The sequence below is a fragment of the Adiantum capillus-veneris genome, chromosome 2 (genome assembly GCF_014529385.1).
Source record: "Adiantum capillus-veneris isolate H3 chromosome 2, ASM1452938v2, whole genome shotgun sequence".
NCBI lineage: Eukaryota > Viridiplantae > Streptophyta > Polypodiopsida > Polypodiales > Pteridaceae > Adiantum > Adiantum capillus-veneris.
In genome coordinates this window covers 47,775,842-47,801,012 of record NC_140932.1, presented here as the reverse complement: position 1 = coordinate 47,801,012, position 25,171 = coordinate 47,775,842, and the positions used below count along the sequence as shown (strand labels likewise).

Sequence of the window (25,171 nt, the reverse complement as noted above, 5' to 3'; positions counted from 1 at the left end):
ACCTTCTAAGGCAATCTCTAATAGAGGAAATCGAATCCAAGAACGCACTAGTGAAACTAATCCAACTTACGATGCTAATGCTATCCGAATCCAAGCCAAATGCATTCAAAATGTCAGGAGACTCGCAAGATATACTCTCCTTACCATGAGATCAATATCCTATGGACTGTGACTTGATAACCGACCTCCAACTACCTTTTGCGACAATTGCGTATCAAGACAGGCAGCAAAATACAAGTTACCATTTTTTGTGGCATATGATCCTAATGTGTAGTCCTACTCACCGTGAACCCATAGGTGCAAAGAACACACTAAACGAACACCTGGTTTGCAAGAAAACTCACCCCGAAGTGTTACCATATACATGTGATAGTGATGTGTGTGAACACACTAGGACCACCGAGGCATTTTTTCCCTCTTTAGGAGTTTTTTTCCCCTGTGCATTGCATATACGCCCATCACTCTAGGGCTATCTATCTTTCCATTGCACACTAAGTAACACACTCTCTATTGTGTGCCTTGAGCTTCCTTCATCTTCTCGAAGCTGTGTGCGTTTCTCTGCAACCCTAATTCCAACAATTGGTATCAAAGTAGGTTACGTCCTCTCGGGCTTAGTCGCCGAATGCTCCAGCACACGCCTGCTCACTTTCTTCGATAACAGTGAGGTTTGGTGAGCATTCGCAGGTCGACAAATATTTTGGGTGTCCTCGTAGAGCTCAATCTGCTCAGATTTTTGATTCAACCTCATTTCGGCCTCCATTTCCACTATAGGCAGGTCTGCACAGGCAATTGTGTCATTTTTGCAGAATTTCTATAGAGTGCCAATTTTTCCATAACAGGTGCCTTACAGTCTTCTACGGTTTGTGCTATATAGCACGTGTTGTTCCCGCTCTGTTTCTCCTATTTTCGGGCAGTTTTCACATCAAGTGCATCATTTACCATGGCTGACAACAACACAGATGTCTTCAAGATGTTTGCTACTGAGGACATGTTGGATGGGGACAATTACCCTATGTGGGCTTACATGATGCAATATGTTCTTGTATCAAAGAGCGTTTGGAATATTGTGCAGGGCATTGATGTACGTCCTGGTTCAGAGGATGTAGGCGATGTTGAGGATGTTGTAGGTCTTGCTGCAAGGATTGCTGCTATTAGAGGTGTTTTGCCTATGGCAGAACAAGCTCGTTGGGATATAAAGGATGCGCAGACTCATGCATTGATTACGTTGTTTGTGAAGCGCACCATTGTTTCTCACACCAAAATCTACAAAACAGCCTTGGGATATTTTGGCTGGTCTTTATGCAAGTCGCAATGAGGCTAAAATTGCTTTGCTGCGTAAAGAGCTGGAGTCGAAGATTATGCATGAAGAAGATGATATGGACACTTTCCTTGCTAGTGTCAAGGATATCAATGAAACTTATTTCTGCAGGTGACGTCATTTCATACATTTCTATTGTGCAGACTGTTCTTGATGCATTACCAGATTCTTACCAAACTTTTGTTAGTACTTGGAGACTTATGACCCAAGGAAATCCTGAAGTTGTCAAGCTTGATGCATTATGCACATTGCTGTTGCAAGAGTCACTTTCTAGAAAAAACAGGACTAGGCAACCTGCAATTGAATAGGCTTTTATTCCTTCTCAGAGAAAGGGTGATAACAGCAATACAACCACTTCTTATGGTTCTGCTGCGAGTGGAAAAAATTATGCTCCTAATGCTTCTGCTTGTAGAAATTCGTCTAGAAATTCTGGTGATAAGGGCAAAAAGAAAATGCGTTGCCATTATTATAAATCTAATGATCACTTGATCAAGTCATGTCCTAAGTTGAAGGCCAAAGAGGCTAAGAAGCAAGAGGGTGGTTCCACCATAAATGTTGGTTCCACTACAAATGCAGCCATTGTTGAGTCTTCTATGAAAGGAGAGTGTATTGCTGATGTTAATGCAGAATAGGCTTTTAGCGCAGAGTGCACTTACAATCCTGTTGTCCATGATGCATGCTTGTCAGTGGCTACAGATTCACATGTGTGATATTTCGATAGTGGTGCTACAAAGCACATTACCTCACATTGTGAATTGTTCACCTCTCTTGAGTCTGTCCCTGTTGGACGGGAGCGACTCACACACCCATGAAGTACATGCAAACACTACCTAGATCAACATAATGTCAATCGAGGACACAGATGACACGATAGGCACACGGAGGAAATCTCTTGAGCTTGTCAGGCTGAGATCATCCTACACATACAACACTCTGGAAGGCCAACTAAACCACAATCAAGAACCTCACTGCTCTCAACTACACCACCTAGCCACATACACACATGCGGAAGGTAACTCACCTAATCATGCCAGATTCATACGAAACTTAAGGAACACCATCCCCTCACTAGGATACACCTGTCCCTAAGCTTCTACACTCAAAACCCTCAACTTATATAACCATCTGCGGAAAGAACGACGGTAGGAGACAGAGGCCCGAATTTTGAAAGTGTCGCGAAACTGAAATTTATGATGTACCTATGCGTAGCTGTATGTTCGCCACGATTCTATTAGACTATAGCATGCAGCATTAACTCCTCAGCATGTCATGTTGATACACTTACGGCCACAAATAGCTTCGGTAGATTTGCATCTGGCGTGTGCCGCTTCGTCTCACGTGGAATGCTTGCGTTGTCGCGTAGCTCTCTCCTCGAGACTACCGACGCCATGGTGCAGTCGGGTCTCCATCTGTGTTGAGCGTGCGCAGGGCCGTAGCGAGAGGATTGAAGCTCACGTTCACCTCTTTCTTCACTCTCTCTCAAACAGTAGACGCAAACGCTAAAGTTTTTGATTATGATAAAGTCTTCCTTACAAAATGACCTAGGTACCTTATACACTAAGGCTACCTTAGGGTTAAACAAAAATGGGGTGAAAGGGGCAAATGGCTTTTGTATTTTACAATCTGGAAGTGCCATTTAACCCCCGGCTTCTGAAACTAGAATTAACTATCATTACAATGACGTTTAGTATCCATAATCTGCAGCACTTCATTTATAACTACGCAAAAGATTGATTGAGACTTTAGTACAAAATTCTCCAGCTTATGTTTGTTGTTGTTGACAGAATGGCGTCGTCTAAACATTCCCCCCTTCCGCGGTTCATGTCGTCCCCGACATGAACTGATTGTCGATGGCGATGTGGTCTTGCTGTCGTTTTTTTGTGTAAAGAAAGTTATAGAATAATAGCCTTTGCAGTAGCTTGTCTTGTTCGTCCAATCCGATGTACATAGTCTTCACATGATTCAGGAAAATCATAATTGATAACAAACTTTATGTCTTTCACATCTACGCTCCGAGTCAGCATCTGTTTATGTCATTATAGGTCTACTGCTAGATCTAAATTCAAAAAGAACCCAATGTCGTTTAACTTGACTATTATCATCATGGATAGAGAAAGCTCCATCCATCACTTGCTCTAGCAAATCTATCAATTCGGAGTATTTGTGATTCGCAAAAACAACTTCTACAATCTGTAGAATTGAGTGATTGGCTTTCTGATCTTGTGAGCCAATGACAACTTTGTAAGGATTTTGTAGAAATTGTATGGCTAAACCCTTAACTTCTTTAGGCCAAGTTGCACTCCAATGCAAAGTCTGTCTGTCAAGCCGAATCCAAGACTTAATTATTCTAATTTGAGGTTCAAAACCCTGCCAAGCATTCGATGCGCATTATCGAGGACAAGCTTTTGTGATCCTCTGATTACTTTTGTGTCCGCTCTTCTTCATTGGTAACTTCTTTGTTCCTCTGCAATCATGTTGTTAGTGTTGTCTGCAGCTTTGTCATTGTAGGCCATTCTTCGACTCGCCATTGAGGAGAAGTATGCTATGATCTGAAATTGGTGCTCCAATTCATTTGTCAATTGATTTGAGTAGCATTTCCTTATTGTTGATGTAGAAGGAATATGTACAAGAGGATGGTGATAGGTGTCTTTAGATTAGGGTCTAAAACCTGGATGACCAAAGGGAAAAAACCTGGTGGGAAAAAAATGCCTTTGGTATACGCTCTTATTGGAGTCAAGCAGTTGAACGTGAAGTACATGTTCATGAAAGGTGTGTGCTTGGGTGAAACACAGAAAGAGTGCCTGATGCAAGTGCCAATTATGGGACACTCTATATGCATATGAGAAATTTTGTCAACAAAAGCATGCAATGTGAAAGAAGGAGATGATGGGTGTTTCGAGAGTCAATATGTTACTAGGGTAAAACCTATCCTCTGGACCCACTGGTGCAGTCAGAATTTTCAAATTTGGTCTCCAGAACCCCCTTGAGACATCCTACGCGTAGGATGTCTATGTTTACAGAATTGCAGGTTTTCTTCACAGAACCCTTGCAAATGCTCTTTTATATGCACAGCATCAGTCAGTCATACAAAAATGTCCATAAAAGCTTGTTTAATGCATTTGTACCCTCAAAAGCACACTTTTCCGTGATTTCAAATTCAATCAAGCACTTTAGAAAATAATTCAGTGTTGAATAGCTCTAGATCAGAATTGGATCACTTACCTAAAGCTACTCCTACAAGTCATATGGGGTTTTGCATCTATGAGTAGAAAAACGCTTCACTACCACACACGGACTAGTAAACGCTTTTATCACGTCACAAATCACTCGACCACCAACAACTACTCTAATCCACAGATCCTAACTAAGCCTATCTAGTCGCAGACCCTTGGCAAGACACACGCTTCCGGGCTATCCACTTGATCACGGAATGTCCTCTTCCGGATCCACTTAAGAACAAAGCTTTCTTAGCCGAAACTAAATCAAGCAACCATCACACGAGTGTTAGTAGGAAACCTACTTAGGTCCTTGTGTCCCCGACAGCGACGCCAATGTTGGACGGGAGCGACTCACACACCCATGAAGTGCATGCAAACACTACCTAGATCAACATAATGTCAATCGAGGACACAGATGACACGATAGGCACACGGAGGAAATCTCTTGAGATTGTCAGGCTGAGATCATCCTACACATACAACACTCTGGAAGGCCAACTAAACCACAATCAAGAACCTCACTGCTCTCAACTACACCACCTAGCCACTTACACACATGCGGAAGGTAACTCACCTAATCATGCCAGATTCATACGAAACTTAAGGAACACCATCCCCTCACTAGGATACACCTGTCCCTAAGCTTCTACACTCAAAACCCTCACTCTAAACCCATCTGCGGAAAACACGTAGGATGACAGAGCCGAATTTTAAAAGTGTCCGAAACTGAAATTTATGAGTACCTATGCGTAGCTTATGTCGCCATGATTCTATAGACTGCTAGCACGCAGAAAACAAACATCGTTTGATACACTTACGGCCACAAATAGCTCGTAGATGCGTCGGCGTGTGCGCTTCGTCTCGCGTGGAATGCTTGGCGTTGTCGCGTAGCTCTCCTCGAGTCTACCGCAATGGTGGAGTCGGATCTCCAATGTGTTGAGCGAGCCGGGCATAGCGAGAGGATTAAGCTCACGCTCAGTCTCTTTCTCTCTCACACACAGTAGACGGCAGCGCTAAAGTTTTGATTATGATAAAATTCTTCCTTACAAAATGACCTAGGTACCTTATATACTAAGGCTACCTTAGGTTTAACCAAAAATGGGGTTGAAAGGGTCAAATGGCTTTGTATTTACAATCTGGAAGTGCCATTGCACCCCGGCTTCTGAAACTAGAATAACTACTCATTACAAATGACGTTTATATCCATAATCCGCAGCATTTCATAACTCGCAAAAGATAAGACTTTGGTACGAAACTTGAGTTATGTTGTGTTGTTGACCCAACGGTCAACAGTCCCTCATGGGAATTCAGTCACTTGTGCGAACAATGCCACTTATCCGGTTCAGGGAGTTGGAAAGATTGTGCTTACTGCTGCAAATGGCAGTTCCTTCACACTTGTTGATACACTTTATGTACCTAGGATCAAGAAGAATCTCTTGTCGGTATCCGCACTTGCTAGACTTGGACTTGTAGTCAAATTTGTGGATGAGAGATGTAGAATTCATGATCTCAATTTTGGTGATGAAATTGTTGCATCTGGCCTTTTGGGCCGTGGGCTGTATAAGCTCACTTTGTATGACAAGTGTGGACAAAATTTTGCAAATGCTGTTGCAGATTCAAGGGCTATTTCAGATGCAAAACTTTGGCATGCACGTTTTGGTCATCTGAATTTCACCAGTTTGCTGCGTTTGCAAAAATCTTATATGGTTGCTTCTTTGTCGCCTCTTGAAGCACCTGTCAAACATGTTTGTGAAGGCTATATTTTGGGTAAGATGCAGTGTTCTAAGTTTCCAAAGGATGGTTCAGTTTGGGCCACATGCAGGTTGCAGCTTGTGCATAGTGAAGTTTGTGGGCCCATGCAAACTCCATCCTTGGTGGCCAACTCTATAGATATAAAATTGTGAGTAGAACCAGGGTCAAAGAGAATCATGTTCTCTTACCTTTCCCTAAGCATGGCATAGAGGAGATCCTTTGTGGTGAGTTTGGTGAGTCTCCTCCTCTTGGATTTCAACCAAGGAAGCCCTAGGAGGATCTTGGCGGTTGTTCTTTTGGGGACAAGCGCGGTACGCATGCCCTTGTTCGCGGCAATTGAAACACCGGTTATCCTTACGATAACGCTCAAGCTCTTCAGGAGAGAGTTTATTCTTACCTTTGTAAACTCCCTTCTCTTTAGCTTTGTTGGAGTTGCCCTTAGGAGACTTTTGGACATTGTCCTTCCCCTTAGGCTCATTGGAACCCTTGTTTTCCGGGGGCTTATTATTTCTTTTTGCCCCCGTTTGGAAATTGATTCGAGAGCCGACCATAGTGTGGTGTATTACCGCCGATATGGTACGTGGTCTTTGGGAGTTGACATACTCCGCCATTTCTTCGGTTAAGCCCGCACAAAATTGTTGCTTTTGCTCTCCAAAATCCAACCTTTGAAGACAGTGGCTTTGAGTTGTAAGTCCCAAAACTTGTCTACATATTTGTGGATGGACTCATTGGGAGAGAGCTTTAAGCTTCGCCATTCGGTGAGTACTTTGTCTTTGGCATCGGTGGCAAAAATTGCTTCATAATGGAAGCTCTTAAAGCTTTCCATGTTCGTGGAGCTTCACCGTTGGCTCGTAGGCTAGACCACCATTGTCTGGCGGACTTTTGAAAGTGCATAGCTACATGGCGTAGCTTAGAGGACTCTGTGAAGCCCTCATCTCCAAACGCCGCATCGAATTGTTGGATAAAGGCCAAGACTTTGTCCGTAGCACCAAAGGTACCATCATAGGTAAGGAAAGAGATGCTCTTCCCTCCCTCTTTGAATTTCTTCAACTTGGACGACCTCTTCCATGCGGCATAGGATTTCCTATGGCCTCTTCTTTTTGATGGTTCAAAGGTTGCACCATCACTTTCTTCAGAGGGTGAAGAATTTGAAGAAGGTGGAGAAGAGGGTGACCTCTTTCTCGCCTTTTTCTTGTCTTGATCTTTGTCATCTTCACCATAGCTTTCATAAGAGGAAGAGGATGAAGAAGATGGAGAAGAGGGTGTCCTCTTTCTCGCCTTTTTCTTCTCTTGCTTTTTATCATCCCTCTTTGAATTGTGGTGGGGAGAAGAATATAATGGTCTTCTCCGCTTTGGTGGTGATGGAGAGCGTTTAGCCCGCCGTCTTCGTGGAGCCATCTCCGCCGAGGTGGCAGGAGATTCTCTTCTTTCTCGTTCCTTCAGTGGAGGCTCTTGAGTTCTCCTTTGGGAAGGAGATACATCATCAAGAAGTAAATTCTTGAGCCCTTCATAAGGATTCTCTTCTTCTTCCCGAATCGGAAAGAGACCTCTTTTGGTAGTCTCACAAGGAGGCTTCCTAGGTGTTCTCTCGTCATGGTGATTAGCTTGGAGAATCCCGTGAGCATAGAGGTGCCGTTGCACTTCACTTTGGAGAGATGGATTGCCCATGGCTTGTTGAAGCCTAGAAACAAGATAGTTAACAAGCATTGAAGCATCATTAGTAGCTTGCTCATGAGCAAAATCAAAGTTATCAACATTAATTTCACTCTATTTACTATTGTCAGCCATTCTAACAACTTTTAGGTGTAAACTTTTTAGTGTACTTTGGCACTGCAAGCCCTAGTTGCTACTCCTCTTTACCCCTTTAGAAAAAGCACTCAAGCTATTGTACCCGCGGCTCGAATACCATTAATTGCAAGGAATAGAAGAGAGGGTCTTTCGACACCAAAACAGCACCGGCTCCTGTCAAGCTTCTAATATCTCAATAGTGGCCCCGTAAGACTCCACTATTAAGACCATAGCTCTCGACGGTGATGCCCCGTTAACTGCACGAAGGCAGGCGCACTACAAGGCTGAAAAATCCCTATTCTACTCACTCACAGGCAATTAATAATACCAACCATTTGTAGCTAGCTTGAGGACCTCCCTTCTTGAGCAAGAAAAGAGAAACCTTGAGCTCTGATACCAATGTAACATTTAATGGCCTAATAACTTATGTGTAGCGGAAATTAGCATGAACATAGTGGGCATTTCATTAGAATAGATTCCTAATGAGAATTACAAGAGTGCTTGGGTGGAGAGAGCAACAAAAAGCATAACACCTAGTTAGATAGCATCAACAATACTTTCAAAAGAGAGAGAAATTAAGCTATTGACAACAGTTGAGGACCGGATTTGCATGGAGCCGGTCCCCCCTCCAAAAGGCTTTGTATTATGGTTTCTCCCATCAAGAGAGACATTGTACAATACAATTCTTTGTGTTCCTTCAAGACTAGCTAGTGCAATGAAGATGGAAGCTTCATGCACTAAGCAAAACACTTAATCAAACACAACTTGAATTATCCCCATTCGCAGACCCAAGACCTCACACACCTTCGAAGATGGTGAGAGCTAGCAGGGTATGAGAGTAGATTGAGAGGAAGAAGGAGTATCTTACGGGAAAGATGTACATCTCCTCACATAATCACTCATATGTAGCATAGCTTAGCTTAGTAATTAGCTTGGTAGAGGAGATGAGCATGCATTGAAGCTTGGCTCTTGGTTGGATTTGCATCCACATGCCAAGAGAGTGTTGATGTAGGCTTCTATCTCACAAGCTTGGAGTAGGTGATGAGTTCTCCATTAAAGCTTGGGAAGAGATAGTCTTCTCTTTCTTCACACATGAGCTTGTGTGAGTGTGTGTGTGATAATGCCTTGCAAAAATCAGCCCCCTCTCTCTCTTGGGCGAGCCCTCTTGCTAATTGCTCTTACTGCAGCCTCATTGGCCCTCCCCAAGTCAAGCCAATTACAATTAAGCAGCATAAGTGATAGCCTTCTGACATGTGTCCCCCTTTCCCCTTTTGTGAGAGCTTTAGGTAATTAAATAATTAAACTAAACTCTCATTGGACCCCTTTGCCTCCTGGCCAATAGGAATCAGGCAAGCCATTGGGCTCCTGAATGCTCATTGGACCCCTTGGGAGACTGCCCAATAGTCTTCTAGTAGACTTAATTCTCATTGGTTTCTTTTATTAAATGTTTTAAAATTATCTAAACTAAATTTACTCTAGCTTAATTCTCATTGGTCCACTTCAAGGGTCTTCCAATAGGAATTCGGCACACCTTGTGGGCATCTGGCCTAGGGAGCTGACATGTGTCCCTAATTCCCTTTGTGAAAAGGGAGCCTCTGTGTGTGTGTGTGTGTGTGTGTGTGTGTGTGTGTGTGTGTGTGTGTGTGTGTGTGTGGCTTTCTCTCTCATCCCCTACCTTTAGGGCTTGCCCCCTCCCATGTAAGGATGTGCAAAGACTTTTAGGGCACACACAAAGCATCCAATTTTCCTTAGGGTTGACCTTTGGACACAACCTTTGAATTTTGGAACCTTAGCATTTTGGAAGTCTTAATGGGCTGAACCTTAGGGTCTTTTTATCCCATTGTTGCACATGGCTCTTTTGCAGATGGCCCCCCCTTTGGATCCCTATTTTCTCTCCTTTGGATCCCTACTGTGGCCGGTCTGCTAGCTTAACCAATATTCTAGCTTTTTCTCCCCTGGTACCTCCCCACATTAAATGATCAGTTTAATATGAGAAAATCATTTAGGAGAATTAGATATTGATTATTATGACGCAAGCCGGATGGTGAGATCGATCGCCAAGGCTCGACTACTTGCAAAGGGTTATGCACAACAAAAAGACATAGATTATGAAGAGACTTTTGCTCCCACTTGTCGTATGATTACTGTGCATTTTCTATGTGCATTGGCAGCTCATTTTGGTTGGTATGTACATCAATCAGACATTGTTACTGCTTTCTTGAATGGTGACATATTTGAGGAAGTTTATGTAACACAGCCTCGCGGTTTTGTCATAAAAGGACAAGAGGACAAAGTGTGCAGATGTAAGAAGGCTTTGTATGGTTTGAAGCAATCTCCTCGTGATTGGTATGAGAAAGTTGACACTCATTTGGTCAAACGAGGCTTTCGTAAACAGTCTAACAAAAAGCACATTGTATGTAAAGCGTGAGGGTGATGTACTTCTCATTGTGGTTCTTTATGTCGATGATTTGCTGATCACTGGACCAAATGAGAGACATATTACTAAATTTAAGGCTGATTTGAATGCTACTTTCAAGATGAAAGATTTGGGGTTGTTGCATCATTACTTGGGTATACAGTTTAAGCAGTGTGATGGTGGTATTGCCTTGTGTCAAAAAAGTTACATAGAGACATTGCTATGTAAGTTTGGACTTGAGGATTGCAAACCTATTGTCACTCCCATGGAAACAGGTTTGAAGTTGAGTCTACATGATGTTGGCGATCCTGCTGATGTCACTGTTTATCAAACTGCTGTTGGCTGTCTCATTTATGTATGCAACACGAGGCCGGATATTCAATTTGCAGTCTCACAGGTCAGCAGATTTATGCATAGCCTAGGGTCTAAGCACTGGCAGGCTGTCAAGAGGATTTTTTGATACCTTAGTGGCACTTTACATCTTGGCTTGTTTTATGCCAAGGGGAGATCATTGCCACCAGATTTACAAGCTTTTTCGGACTCAGATTGGGCTGGTTGTTTTGACACGCGAGTGTCCACAAGTGGTTTTTTGTTTCATGCTTAGCAGTTCATGTATATCATGGTTGAGCAAGAAGCAACCTATTGTGGCCACTTCGAGATGTGAGGCTGAGTACAGGGCAGTCTTCACAGCTACGGTTGAGTGTGTATGGCTCAGACGCCTTATGGTTGATTTGGGTTTTGGACAGGACACTGCCAATACTATCTACACTGACAGTCAGAGCGCATTGGCAGTTGCGAGGAACCCAGTTTTTCATGCTCGCACAAAGCACATTGAGGTGCATTACCACTATGTCAGGGAGAGGCTCTCAGCATGAGAGATCAGCTTGGCTTATGTGCCAACACAAGACAACCTTGCAGGTCTTTTCACACAGGCATTGTCTCATGAGAAGCTCGAAGCTTTCCGCAAAGCTTTGGGCTTACTCCCCTTTGTGGATCGATCATGTCCTCAGGACATGGCACTTCCCTTTACTCATGTGCCAGCTCTCGTTCACCGCATCACTCCAGGGGGGATTTGTTACCATATACATGTGGTAGTGATGTGTGTGAACACACTAGGACCGCCGGGGCATATTGTCCCTCTTTAGGAGGTTTTTTCTCCTGTGCATTGTATATACGCCCATCACTCTAGGGCTATATATCTTTCCATTGCACACTAAGTAACACACTCTCTATTGTGTGCCTTGAGCTTCCTTCGTCTTCTCCAAGATGTGTGCATTTCTCTGCAACCCTAATTCCAACACGAAGCTCGTAGGAGCTCACTTTGCGTCGTAGTCGGAATCACAAACTCTTTGCGTTGAGTGGAAGCCCTCCCCGTTGTTAACACGATGGTGGTGTCGCTTTAATAATGGACCTTGCGTAGCGCGCTTAGGGAAGAGAAGAGATCACATTCTCGCTATCTCTCTCTCATACACCACGCAAAGTGATAACCGGATTTGATTAATTCAAAAGTTGGGTTTAGGGTTACAAAAATTGACTTATATACATTTCTCCGTAGAGGCTCGTTTTCACAAAGTCTAATGGCTGCTCAAATATTACAAAGGTATCATTTCGGTTCAAGAAATAATGGTACAATGTATAGGGGAACTTCTTCTGTATTCCTCCGTCAACAGTAACCCCTTGCTCACAAATGGCTTATATATTAGGAAGGGCTCCACAATAAGATAAACGATGCACATTGCACCTCATCAATTTGAAAGAAAATAAAATAAAAAGAAGTAAAATAAAAAGATACATTATAAATTAAACCAAAAGAATATTTTAATGCTTTCGTATTATAATAAAAGATAGATTTAACAGGCATAAAAAATAATAAAACAATTTAGTGAAGTGATTCTTTAAAAAAATCCTTAAACGAGAGAACCACCAATCTATACCTCACAGAGTGTTCGAGAAAATCCTTTTGCCTGAGCAAAGAGTTTTTTGCTTATACATAAGCAAACTCGAAATACTAGTAGAAATTCCTAAATTTGCAAGATGTTTAAACTATTTAATCGAGGGTTTTTTTTCCCTTTATCATCCTTGCAAATGGCTAATCTTGATTTTCAACCGGTTCAAGGGCTTAGCTCAAGTACACCTTTTCGAACACTAGTCTTTCCATTATAGGATCAAACTCTTATGAATATATTATTTAATTTTTTAATCTTTGACAAAAATAAGTAAATGCATTTTTGGAGAATAGCTTTATGTTCAAAAGTTTTAGCTTTCTATTTACAAATTTACAAGACATTTGAAACCATTAAGGACACTTGTCCTCCAAAGAAATTTGAGAGACCTTCACCTTTTGTGTACTAACGCCTTTAGCACACAAAAAAGTGTGAAAACAATCAACTATTTAGTTTACAATATATTACAAAAGATAGAAAACAAGCACACAAAAAAGTGTGAAAACAATCAACTATTTAGTTTACAATATATTACAAAAGATAGAAAACAAACTGTTTGACACAATTCTCAATGCCTCTCTTTAAAAAGAGGTACACAAATGTCAACACCCTCTCATAAGTGTCTTAAAAAAAATATTAAAATAAAATTTATTATCATTAACTTGCCATGTGTCATTAGCTTCAAACAATTCTCAATGCCTCTTTTTAAAAAGAGGTACACAAATGTCAACACTCTCTCATAAGTGTCTTAAAAAAAATATTAAAATAAAATTTATTATCATTAACTTGCCATGTGTCATTAGCCTACAAGCTTTTTCCAATGGTCCAGATTTGCACCCAAAAATCCACAAGATGTGTTGACAAAAAAAAGGATGAAAGAATGGTAAGAAACCATCACCTTCAACATTTGTCACATTATATTGTCTTCATTGAACCTGTCACACTTATATATTGTCATCATTGAAGGGATAATAAAAAAATTTATCATATGTACAAAGATTGTACAAAACTTTTTCTAACAATGGAGACTCATGAGTCATAGTACAACATATATAAACTAAGAACTCTTTTTTTTACGCAGCATCGCATTCCCACTCACATGGTACAATGAGCATCCATGAGTGCTATCAAGGTTGACTCGTCTTTAGGTGCCACAAGACGAGACCCAAGGGATCAACGATTGTGTGATCGACGGGGTCACACGCTTTGGGCCATTGGATCTCCGCCCGCTTGGGGGGGGGGGGGGAGGCTTTTATATTCACAGGGTCACACCCTCCTCAACGAGTCGCACTAGCTCAAATGGTTAGGGTGGAGCTCCGTGTAGTGGACGTACAAAAATCGAGGAGCAACCACGATGCAAGGGGGAACCCTAATTTTTTTCTTGATGAGATTTGATGAACGACTGATCAAATCTTTGTTGTCGATCTTTCGACTTCACCTGTGGCACTTATAGAGGAGGCCTGGCTGCACTCCAACCCATGACAACATATATAAACTAAGAACTCTTTTTTTAGCAACATGAGCATTCCCGCTCACATGATACAATGAGCATCCTTGAGCGCTATCAAGGTCGCTTGGCTTCACTCGAACTCATGGCTTGGTTGCACTCGAACCCATGACCCAATACACGGAGGACAAGTGCTCAACCAACATATATAAACTGAGATCTCGTAAAGGATTGAATTATGTGATGGATAATGAAATTGAATATTGATTAGTTTCCACCAATAAGAATTTCTTTTGAGAGAATATTGAACTTCTAGTTTGAATTAATAAGCCAAAAAAGGTTAAGGCTAAGCAACACTATGGCCTATGAAGTATGGCCCTTTGGGCATGCCAAAAATGTAAACTCAAACTATGGGATACAGATACATTATATTATTGGCAAAACAACCTTCTTTTTGTCATCTTATCTATGTCCCCAACTCTTTAGGCAGAAATAAATCCAATTACAACAAGGTGCACTTCTATTATACATTTCACCCAAAAATTTACATATCCTCATCATAGTGGCAAGCTACTCCTGATTGAGCTCTGCTCTACTTGATGATCTTGCTCTTCTTCCCTTTGATCCCTTGCAGCTGAAGGGAAAATTCTGCCCCTTCCCCTGCTTAAGTCTCTGCTTAGCAACCATCTGATTGACATTCGAAAGCTCTGTGACTTGATTGGTCGTAGATCACATACCTCCGTGTCTTCGGATTGGCGTCTCTGCATGCCGAGAGATTGGCATCTTGCAATTGATGTACTGGGCCCTTGGATAATAACAGATGATGCACTTGTCGATGATGATTCGTATGTGCCATCAATGCGCCGCAATGTTTCCGAACCGTCTACCTGTATGTCATATCTCTGTCTGAGCTCTTCAATGTCCTTTGCAAAGCCCTTTTTGTGCTGCCCTTGCACATGAATCCCTAGATGGCCTTGAGGAGCAGACATCGGAGGCGTGATTCCAGTACTTTGATCATGGGGATACGGATTCATAGCAATTGATGATGTGCTTTGAAGCATGGAATTAGCTGTGGTCTGCTCATCTTGCTGATGGGATGTGGGCAATACCAAAAGGAAGCTTTGAGAAGTAGAATCTGACCTAGTCCCTGTATTTTGTACATGGTGTTGAGGTGTCCACAGCGATACGGGCGCTCTACATAGGGGGCATGTTGAGTGCGAGCGAAACCACATGTCGATGCAGCCGATGTGGAAGCTATGCTTGCAATCGGGAAGAATTCGGCCCTTTTCGTATGGTTGAAACTCTGACAAGCAAACTGCACATTCAAGCAAAGGCTCATTGGCATCATGTTGTTGATGCTTGTATGAAGCTTGGTAGATGAATGTGGGCAAGGAGCTGATGGTGGAGAGATCGAGGCCGATGCAGATCGTCGGGGAGAGGGTCTCATTGGTGTCTGTGAGTGTGGCAGGTAAGCGGAGACGGCGGCGCCATGTTGCATTGGCTGAATTTGAGAGAGGCAAGGGCACTCTGCCCTGGTGCCAAAACCATTTGGCATAGATATGGAGACTTATGACAAACAGAACTACAATGCAAAGGATTAGCATTGCTGCAACCATTACCTTGCTATTGAAAGTGTATTGCCCCTGCAATATTCCTTCAGAAGATGGATTACTCAAACTGGAGGCTGCCAATGGTGGCAATGAGGGCTGCACTTGGGCTGACATCCTCTCTCTCTCTCTCTCTCTCTCTCTCTCTCTCTCTCTCTGTGTCGATATTCGTCAAGGGCTCAGGAGAAAGCAACAATCTTCATCTACCCATAATTCTGAGGCAGGAACGCGAAACGAAGTGGAGGCTGGAACTGCTCTCTCTCTCTCTCTCTCTCTCTCTCTCGTTCTCGTACACACACACACACACACAATGACACAACCTGGCTCAAAGAGAGAGAGAGAGAGGGGCAGGGGAGCAATGCTTGACTTCAGTCTTCTACGTTCTTGCGTGATCTGAGTCTGGAGTCGGAGTACTCTAGAGAGCAGAATTTGGCTGCAGCAGCACGCTTAAGTCAAACGGGAACCCATCACTCATAACTGCAGAGTGAGAAGCGACTTTGAGAGAAAGAGAGAGAGAGAGAGAGAGGGCTCAGGCGCTAGCATAAAATATTGAGCCTTGAGGGGAGAGTGACAGAGTAGAGTACTCGTGAGTCGCGACTTGTTTGCGGGGTCAAGCCTCATCAGAGTCATCACGTTCCACGTACCGTGACTAGCAGAGAGACGTACAGAGAGAGAGAGAGAGAGAGAGAGAGAGTCCGAGAGAGTTGAAATTACTGTACTACTCTCTAGTTGATCGACGGAGTCGGACGTACCACAGACTCGAGCCTCGAGGGAGCGATAAACAATTCTATCCGACGAGTCGCTACGAGTTTCGAACTCAGTACCTGCTGCCGATAGACACAGAGGCGGTAATTTTTCCTATAGTACTATTTATATTTACTATAAGGTAAAATTGCAGCTGTATGAGAGAGGAGGGGGAGAAGACAGAGGCTCGGCTTTCTCCTGCCAGGCTGCTGCCCCCCTTCGTTTTTAACCCGGCTCAGTAAAACCTGCTCTTGATACTTGTACTCTTACCTCCAGACAAAATATTATTTTTATTCAAAGGCTATGATTGTGATTGTATGGACAAAATGGGAGAGTGGTTTGACTGTAGTCTGTCCAGCAAAAGAGCAGCAGTGCGACAAAATCGTAACCTGCAGGACGTCACCCCTCCTTCCAGTCTCCAGACCTTGTCAAGTCTCTAAAGAATCGTGATAAAATAAATTTTGAGATCCGTGTGTTTACTGGTCTTTAGAAAATAGAGCCTAAAGTCCAGCTCTAGACATATATACTTGGAATAAAGGAATCTTCAGAATCTGGATTCTCAAAAACCGAGCCAGCTACCAGTAGAATTTTCCCAATTTTACCTGTTGGATTTCCCTTTCCCATGGTTTGCAACCGACTAATCTCCATTTCCAACTACCTCAAGGCTAAGTTGAGGCAAACCTTTCCCAAACACTGTCGTCGCCGACGACGATGACTAGTTGTAGGCCTAGCTTGCCCAATGCACCGCATTGTAACCTAGTAAGTTGCTTGGGAAAATTCATTTTCACAAACAGACATAAATCTCGTTAACAATAGTTCCATAATTGGACACTTAAGTGTCCTGTTTTCTTTCCAAGTTTTGGCAATTTATTTGTCAAGGTAGAAAGAAGTTTTTTACACCTTGCTTCTACCATAGGTTGTTTAATGAGCGAAAGAAAACATTGGATTTTTCTCCATGTCAAAATACAATCCCTATGGAGAGAATTATGGTAAGTTCTAAATCATAAATTTTAATAAAATTTTAAGCTGTTTTACCAAAAATATCATAAAATTCTTATATCTTTTTGTAGAGATTGATTTTTTAATGTTTATAAAAGCCACATGTTAGCACTTAGTGGTACAAACAATAGAACGCCCTTCAAAGACTAGTTTCCAAGTCACACGCAAGTTATAGACATAATTTCAAACTTGAGCATGTGCTGAATAAGAGCATAATTTTGGTCTTCCAAATGTCCCCTCATGGAATTGGGGCTATTCTAGTGCAGTTTGACAACTACAATTGACTATACACTACAAGAGGTTGTGTGCTCTTGTGACGCTGTTAGCGACGGAAATACACTGGGTTTTTATAACCCCCGGCGTCGCTAAAACCGTCGCTACGAGCGTCGCTACGAGAGCGTCGCTATAGGCGTCGCTATATAGCGACGCTCATAGCGACGATTATAGCGATGTTTACACTGAAGACTATAGCGACGCTACAGAGCCATAAATAGCGACGCTTATAGCGACGCTACGCCCGAGAGAATTTTTTTTTGGTGGCAGGGCATTGAATGCCCTGCCACCCATCAACCATATTGTACTTGATTCACTTTTTTAAAAAAGTGCAAGGGTAGATAATAGACCCAAAATAGTCACCCACAAGACGCATTGTTTGCAAAATTGACAATTATACACATCATAGGCAAAATGAATTGATTGGCAAATGTAATAATGGCAATTGTACAACATCATAGGCATAAAGAATTGATTGGCAAAAGGAACTGCGGTGACAAATGTAATAATATACATGGTTCAAAAAGACGTATAAAATCCGTCTCATGATACATAAGCTATGAGAAACCCTAAACTAATGCTATCTAGCTACGGCTAAATTGACGTCGTTTAGTCAGACGTCTCATCGCGTCCAAGCGGCGTATCTGTTGGATTCTGCAAAAAAAGACAATAAGACAGCTTTCAGTAAGTATAAACATATAACGACATTTATAAAACAATACAAAAAATAAAAAAGAGTAAACCCTAATACTAACCATGCCGCCGCGAGAACTGAGAATGTCCATCAGGACGTTTAAGCCCTTCCTGCCTGCGTACTCGCGCTCGTACGGTGTGGGATCACGTCCTGTCATCGACCACTGTCAAAACATACAAAGATTTCATTATGTTAGAATTAAAAAACTCATAAACCCTAAACTATCGAACATAAAGAGCAATGCGAAAACACTTACAAAATCGGCCTCAAATGATGTCTATCCAACGCTCCCCAAGTGGTGCGAGCTCCCTGCCTCTACTCGCGCTCTGGCTGCATCCTTTTGTTGCTTCCACTTGTCGGGATTCTCGCGCGCTGCTTTCTTCGCATTCTTCCAATCTTCTTTGGCCAGCCAATCTGGCCTGTTCCACCCATTCTTGATTGCTTTTTGTACTTTGGAACGCTTGTGTTTGCAGTATTCGCGCATTCGATTCTTCATCAGGTCTGCATTGAAGCGCTGATCCCGTGTTGGAACGGGAAACTCATCATGAAGTATGCTGATGACTCTGTTTTTTAGATCACTTGGTACTTCACTCCATTTGTTTAGTATGTAGTGTCTAAACAGCTGAGAGCAAAGACCACGTATGCGCGAGATCACCTTCTTGCCGTCATCATCCATGATGATGCCGCCGCTGATGTCGACGGAGTAAGGCAAGCCCTCTGGCCGGTGACGCGTGAACTGGGTGTCCCGGCAGGGGTCTCTAGCGGCGTGTCGATGGGGGTACGGACGTCAGGTGTCTCCACCGGCGTCTGGGCCCCGAAGCGAGGAGTGTCGAGTGGGGTGGCTCCTGGCGGAGTAGGTAGAGGTGTGTAGCTTCTAGGAACATTCAGCCGTGCAAAACCTGGCGTAGATGGCGATGCTGTGGCTGGTGTGGGGGCGGGCAAAGAAGGGGAGGGTAAAGAGCCTCGTCGAACACGAGGCGGTGTGGAGGCATCGGTGGCGGAATCCCCACAACAACCGCCACCGCCACCACTAGAGCGCCGGTGTCTAGACAAGTGTGAAGCTCGTCTCGTCGACCCCGAAGCTTCGGAGCGTGCCGAATGCTCCGAAAGAGAGGGAGATGCGGATGGAGTAGGAACGCGCGATGATGCGCCAGAGCGATGACGCTCCATGTACCACTGTCTCTGCTGCGGTGACAAAGAAGAAAGAAACTCCTCATCATCCATACCTGCATTAAACACACGAATATTTAAACTTAATATTGAATGAATAGAGTAGACAATGACGCAAAGACCATTAAATACAATGACGTAATGACGCATATAAATACAATGACGCAATGAATTGAGTGATAGAAGAGGCAAGTCGAAAACTCAGAATTTTCAATCAAAAGATGTGAGCGCGAGTAGAAAAGAGCCTTATACACCATGGAAGGTACTTAGAGAGCCAGAGCTTTTACAACACGGAGCAAAATTGTTCAAATACAATATTTGTGGCTTTAAGAGATCTCTCTCTCATCCTCGCATAACTCAGCATAACTTCCTATATCTATATAGAGCTCTCCGTTTAAACACATATCCTCTGTTTCATTTTGTAGCTCCTCTGCATGCACCCCATATAGAGTAGTAGCATCTTGATGCTCGTCTGGCACCACCGCAGCGGCTTCTGATTGAGCATCTTCTCTGATCTCCTCCATTGATGTCGTTGTGATTGGCACATGGTAGCCTTCATACGTCCTTGCACTACGAGGGGCTACCTCTATGACGTACCACCAGTTTGATGTAGACTTTGTAGGATGAAATATTATCTGCCAGAGCCACATAACTTACATGAGAGCTTTCAAGCACATAACTTGTAAAAGGGGGATGTTAACTATTTACATACTTACTTGTTCACAATGCTCGGGTAGTACGAAAGTGTCTCTTAGGTCAGTCCATTTCTTAGTAGAATCCACCTCAAGAAAACCAGACTCTCCTCTACGCACAGTAGCGTTGCGACCCTCCATGATTATCTTGAACCATTGCACGTCGAACAAGTCGATAAAAAATCCTCTGTAATCGATCCTCAAAATCTCTTGCAGCGTGCCGAAGTAAGTGAGTTCCGCCACCACAGGATCTGCATCAGAGGAACGTCGTCGACTAAACTGTTCAAATTTTGCCATGATTCCACAATCTTGAGTAAAACGCTTTTTGTCGATTCGTTCCACCCTAAAATATCGACCTTTACACCATGCTGCTGTGTATGACTTATACTACAACGAACAAAGATTATGAGTGGCCGTTCAAACGTTTATAAATAAAGTCACTTGCTAGTCGTACATTGCAGACTTACCTTGGTCGCGCAACCCCGAGAGTACTCCCACTCTTCTTCAGTCACTTCGTCACCGCATTGTTGTGCGCTTTTCAATTGGTTGTGCAACCATCTTAAGCTCATGAAGGTTGGTAGGCTCTCCAGAACCGCTGGATAGTGCATCGGTGGTCGTCTTCCCCGTCTCCACTCGATTCGTGCCCTTTGTCGCTCTTGCTTTGCATCCTCATATTGTGAAATCCACTTTTGCATCACTGGATTGTGAAGCATGCAAAATCGGTTGATTTTAGCCTCTAGATCTTCCGTCATCTTCTTCTCAACACCGAGATTGCACATGACAATCCCAGATATGCGCTCATCATCTATGGTTCGCCATAGCATGTCCCGGGATTTATCAAATCCGTCTAGCCACTCTCCAATGTACACTAGGGACTCTGATACCAACCAACCTTCTGCCATGCTACCCTCCGGACGTGCCTTTTGACGCACATATCCCTTAAGCGTTTTCATGAAACGCTCTAAGAAGAACATCCATCTGGAATGAACTGTGCCAGCTATTTCCATCTCATCAACTATGTGAACAAGAAAATGCACCTGAATGGTTAGCATTGTAGTAGGAAAATGTTTCTCAAACATGCACACAAGCTCCACAGCATTTAGTTTGGCGAATGGTATGGAGTCTACGTTGATCTCCTTTTGTGAGATCCATTGCACCAGCTTTGCAAGTTTGTAGATTGTGTTACGGATGTCGAGAGACAAACATCCCTCAATGGCAACCGGTAAAATAAACTGTAAAGTATGTGCAGCAATGATATTAAAGTCCACATTTTATGCAATGATATTAAAGTCCACTATGAACGTACCTGACACATTTTATGCCAATCGTGTGACTTCAAACCGGTAAGCTTTCCTTCTTTAGTAAAACACGTTCGGAGCGAGTGCATTACGCCAGTGGGGGTCCGCAAAGATCGAATGGTCTCTTTTACTTTGCGTTCTTGGGCTCCTGTGAAAATCCATGGTGCTTTAGGGAGTTTTATCGATCCATCAGACGCTGTTTGCGGCCAATATTGCTCCATACGATCCACATTTCTAAGGTCAACTCTGGCTCCCAAAGTATCTTTCTTGCCGGTCAGATGGTCCCATAGTAGATTACCCACATTCTTGAATATGTGCATTGGATCGAGCAAGTGATTGATCATGAGTCGGGGCCAGTATGGTAACTCGTACCATAGAGATAGTCTCTTCATCCCTGCAGGCAATCCGTCATCGCACATCTCCTTCTGCTCTAACCATGCTTGTGTAGACATCCTTGGTGGCTCTCTTCCCAAAAAGCCGTCGCGTAACACATGATTCTCTGGAAGATACGCTTGATGACCTTTGTAGATTTGCTTCTTCAGTGAGGGTGCCCTACGTGCATTCAGTCTAGGTCCACATGTGACACATGCTCTGTATCCGCTTGTTTGAGGCCCTGCATGTATACACATGATAATAGATCAACTATGGGAAAAAACAAGATTTACAGTGTCTGAGTGAGGAGTGTCAATAGATCACCTGAGCATTCTGTTAGCCCGAGATAGTCATGCATGGCTCACATTAGAATGCCTCTGATCAAAGCATTCCGTCGTCCTGTGTGTCGGCTCATATCCACCACCTCTATGCCAATCCACAATTGTTGTAGCTCTTCCAATAGTGGACGAAGATACACATCCATATTCCCCACTTTATATCACCCTCGCACAATCAAGCTTAGCCATAGGTGCCCCTTCTTCGTAGTCAACCCCGGGGGAATGTTGTAGTTGACGATGACAACGGGCCATACACTGTAAGATGTTGATCTTTGACCAAATGGATTTACGCCATCCATAGCCAGGCCTAAGCGCAAATTTCGAGCTTCCCTGGCAAAATCCGACCATGTTCCATCTATATGTTTCCACGCTACGCAATCTGCAGGAATTCGTAGCACACCATCCGAAGATTTATTCTCCTCATGCCATGATGCTAGGGCGGCCATGGACTTACATTCGAAGAAATGCTTGATGCGAGGAAGCAGAGGGAAATGTCGCAAAACCTTTTGTGGAATTTTTGTCCCGTGGAGATCTACTCGATATCTTTCGGAATCACATTTCGGACACTTCTCCATGTCTATGTATTCCCCTCTGAAAAGAATGCAGTCATTAGGACAAGCGTGGATAGAATTGTAATCCATCCCCAAGTTTCGCAAAATCTTTCTTGCTTCATCTCGGGAATCTGGCATCACATTGTCAGCTGGTAGTATGTGCTCTTTCAGCAATCTACACAACATAAAAATATGATACAGTGGTGTAAAAATCTATCAGATCATTATACATTTAGAGTTTTATTAAAGTAAACTAATTGTAATAGATCACCTGAAAAGCGATGTGACGCTAGTGTCACTCCATCCAAACTTTGCCTGCATGTTGAGAAGAACCAGGAGTGCTTTCAATCTAGACATACGTGCTCCATTATACAATGGCGTATCGGCTTCACTTTTCATATCATCATAGATAAGCCTTTCTGAATCCATGATCGTCTCGATCATTTCATCAATCTCGGGCTCAAACATTGCCTCGTTGGGAATGTGCTCTGCATGATCATCCCCCGAGCTGTCAGAGGCTACATCTTGTGGCCTCACATATGCTGCTTGACCAAAGCGCCTGCGAACACGTCTATTGGGTTGCAAGATTGCTGCTTGTTGGCCAGCGTCAGAGTCCGACAAGTTATAATTGGCAACAACTCGATCTATAATAGATGGATCGAACTCGCCAAATTCACGAACGTGCTGCAAAGAAACACGTCTTGTCCGTCGCACAGCATGCTTGCATTGATTACAAGGACATAAGACCCTCGTTGAGAGATAGGTGTTTCGGTTGGACGGTCCCACATCCTCGTCGCTACTCATAATGAGGATAAAAAACTTATAACCTGGACAACAAATTTAATATTCTATTGGCATTCTTCGTCTTATCTCTCTCTCTCTCTCTCTCTCTCTCTCTCTCTCTCTCTTTACCTCACATTCTCTAGTCATGTTCAATCCCCGCACACCTCGGTCTACAGGTGCACGGAGATCAGAACCACCGGGTTATAATCTCGTCTTTATTGGTCAATACCTATATTTGTGGGTACAAGAAATCTACACACCCACGTCTACATGATACTGCATGTAGTGGACAAAACCCCTTTGCCTCTTCTGTAGTTGTAGCACTTCACAGCATCTTAACATCTTTTCACAGTAGATCTTTTCACTGTTCGTCTAACTCTAAACCCTAAACCGTAAGTAATTCTTGCGTGGACTCGATCTAACGTAAATAAGCGTAAATCTAAATAAACGTAAATCTAACTAAAAATAAACGTAAATCTAATTTAACGTAAGTCTACATCTAACCTAATCTTTAACATCTTTTGGGATAGTTTCCTACGACGTTAAAACTCTCTTCTTCTTGTGTGTGTGTGTGTGTGTGTGTGGGTAAACCTAAATAAACCTAAGTCTAATCTAATATAGCATAAATCTAAATCTAACGTAAACTATGTTATATTAAAAACAAAGAACTAAACTAACAGGGATTATAAGAACCTTAAAACTGATTTAACACATAATTTTTCACATAACTCGGCAAGAGTTGGCATTCTCATCACTAAAGATGTGAGAGTTAACTTCCGACGGTGACGCTGCCTCATCTCCATCCACATCTGACGACAGCAATTGGCCCTTTGGACCGTTCTTGCTCTTGTTACTAACTTTGAAGTTGCTGTTGAATGACTAGAGGTTGTCTAGATGGTCATTGTGTCGGGGATGTAGTGACTCTTGCCGCCCTGAAGATCCACCTTCTTTCCTATCTTCTGAAGACATTTCACCATTACTTTTGGATCGACAGAGCCCACCATGAGTGAAGGCAGCAATACCCTATATTCCATTGAGGGCTTTCTTCACCCGCTTCATGCAGGCATCGTAGTCTATGGAGACCTAAATCTAATCTAATATAACGTAAATCTAAATCTAGCGTAAATAAACGTAAATCTAGTTAAAAATAAACCTAAATCTAATTTAATGTAAGTCTACATATAACGTAATCTTTAACGTCTTTTAAGATAGTTTTCTACGACGTTATAACTCTCTTCTTCTTGTGTGTGTGCGCGTGTGTGGATGTGTGTGCCAATAAAAAGAGATAAATGGTATAACCTTTCTATCACCCATGCCAAGTATGATAGATTGATTATGCCATTTCCCTCTTGAATAATAGGTCTTGAGTTCAACTCCTCGTCGGCTAGATCTTTAGTTCTTTTAATTTTAATTAGTTTCCTACGACGTTAAATTAGTTTCTCTCTCTTTCTCTCTCAATGTGTGTGCGTTTTTTTGGATCGTATGCATGTTTTCTCTCTCTTTTCCTCTCTCAATGTGTGCGTTTTTTGTTTATGCATGTTCTCTCTCTCTTTTCCTCTCTCAATGCGTGCGTTTTTTGTTTATGCATGCTCTCTCTCTCTTTTTCTCTCTCAATGTGTGTGTGCATTCTTTGTTTATGTATGTGTGTGTGCGTTTTTGTTTTTGTTTGTACTCTCTCTCTCTCTCTCTCTCTCTCTCTCTCTCTCTCTCTCAAAAACACTATGTGTGTGTATGTGTGTGTGTGAGAGAGAGAGAGAGGGAGAGAGAA

General features: G+C 42.8%; 1 protein-coding gene across 1 annotated transcript; it reads right to left on the bottom strand.

The window, feature by feature from the left end:
* Positions 1-14,162: 14,162 nt before the first annotated feature.
* Positions 14,163-16,018, bottom strand: LOC147462721 (uncharacterized). The gene has a single exon (XM_086485176.1). The coding sequence runs from the start codon at positions 15,604-15,606 to the stop codon at positions 14,440-14,442; it is 1,167 nt and encodes a 388-aa protein (XP_086341302.1). The 5' UTR covers positions 15,607-16,018; the 3' UTR covers positions 14,163-14,439.
* Positions 16,019-25,171: the final 9,153 nt, after the last annotated feature.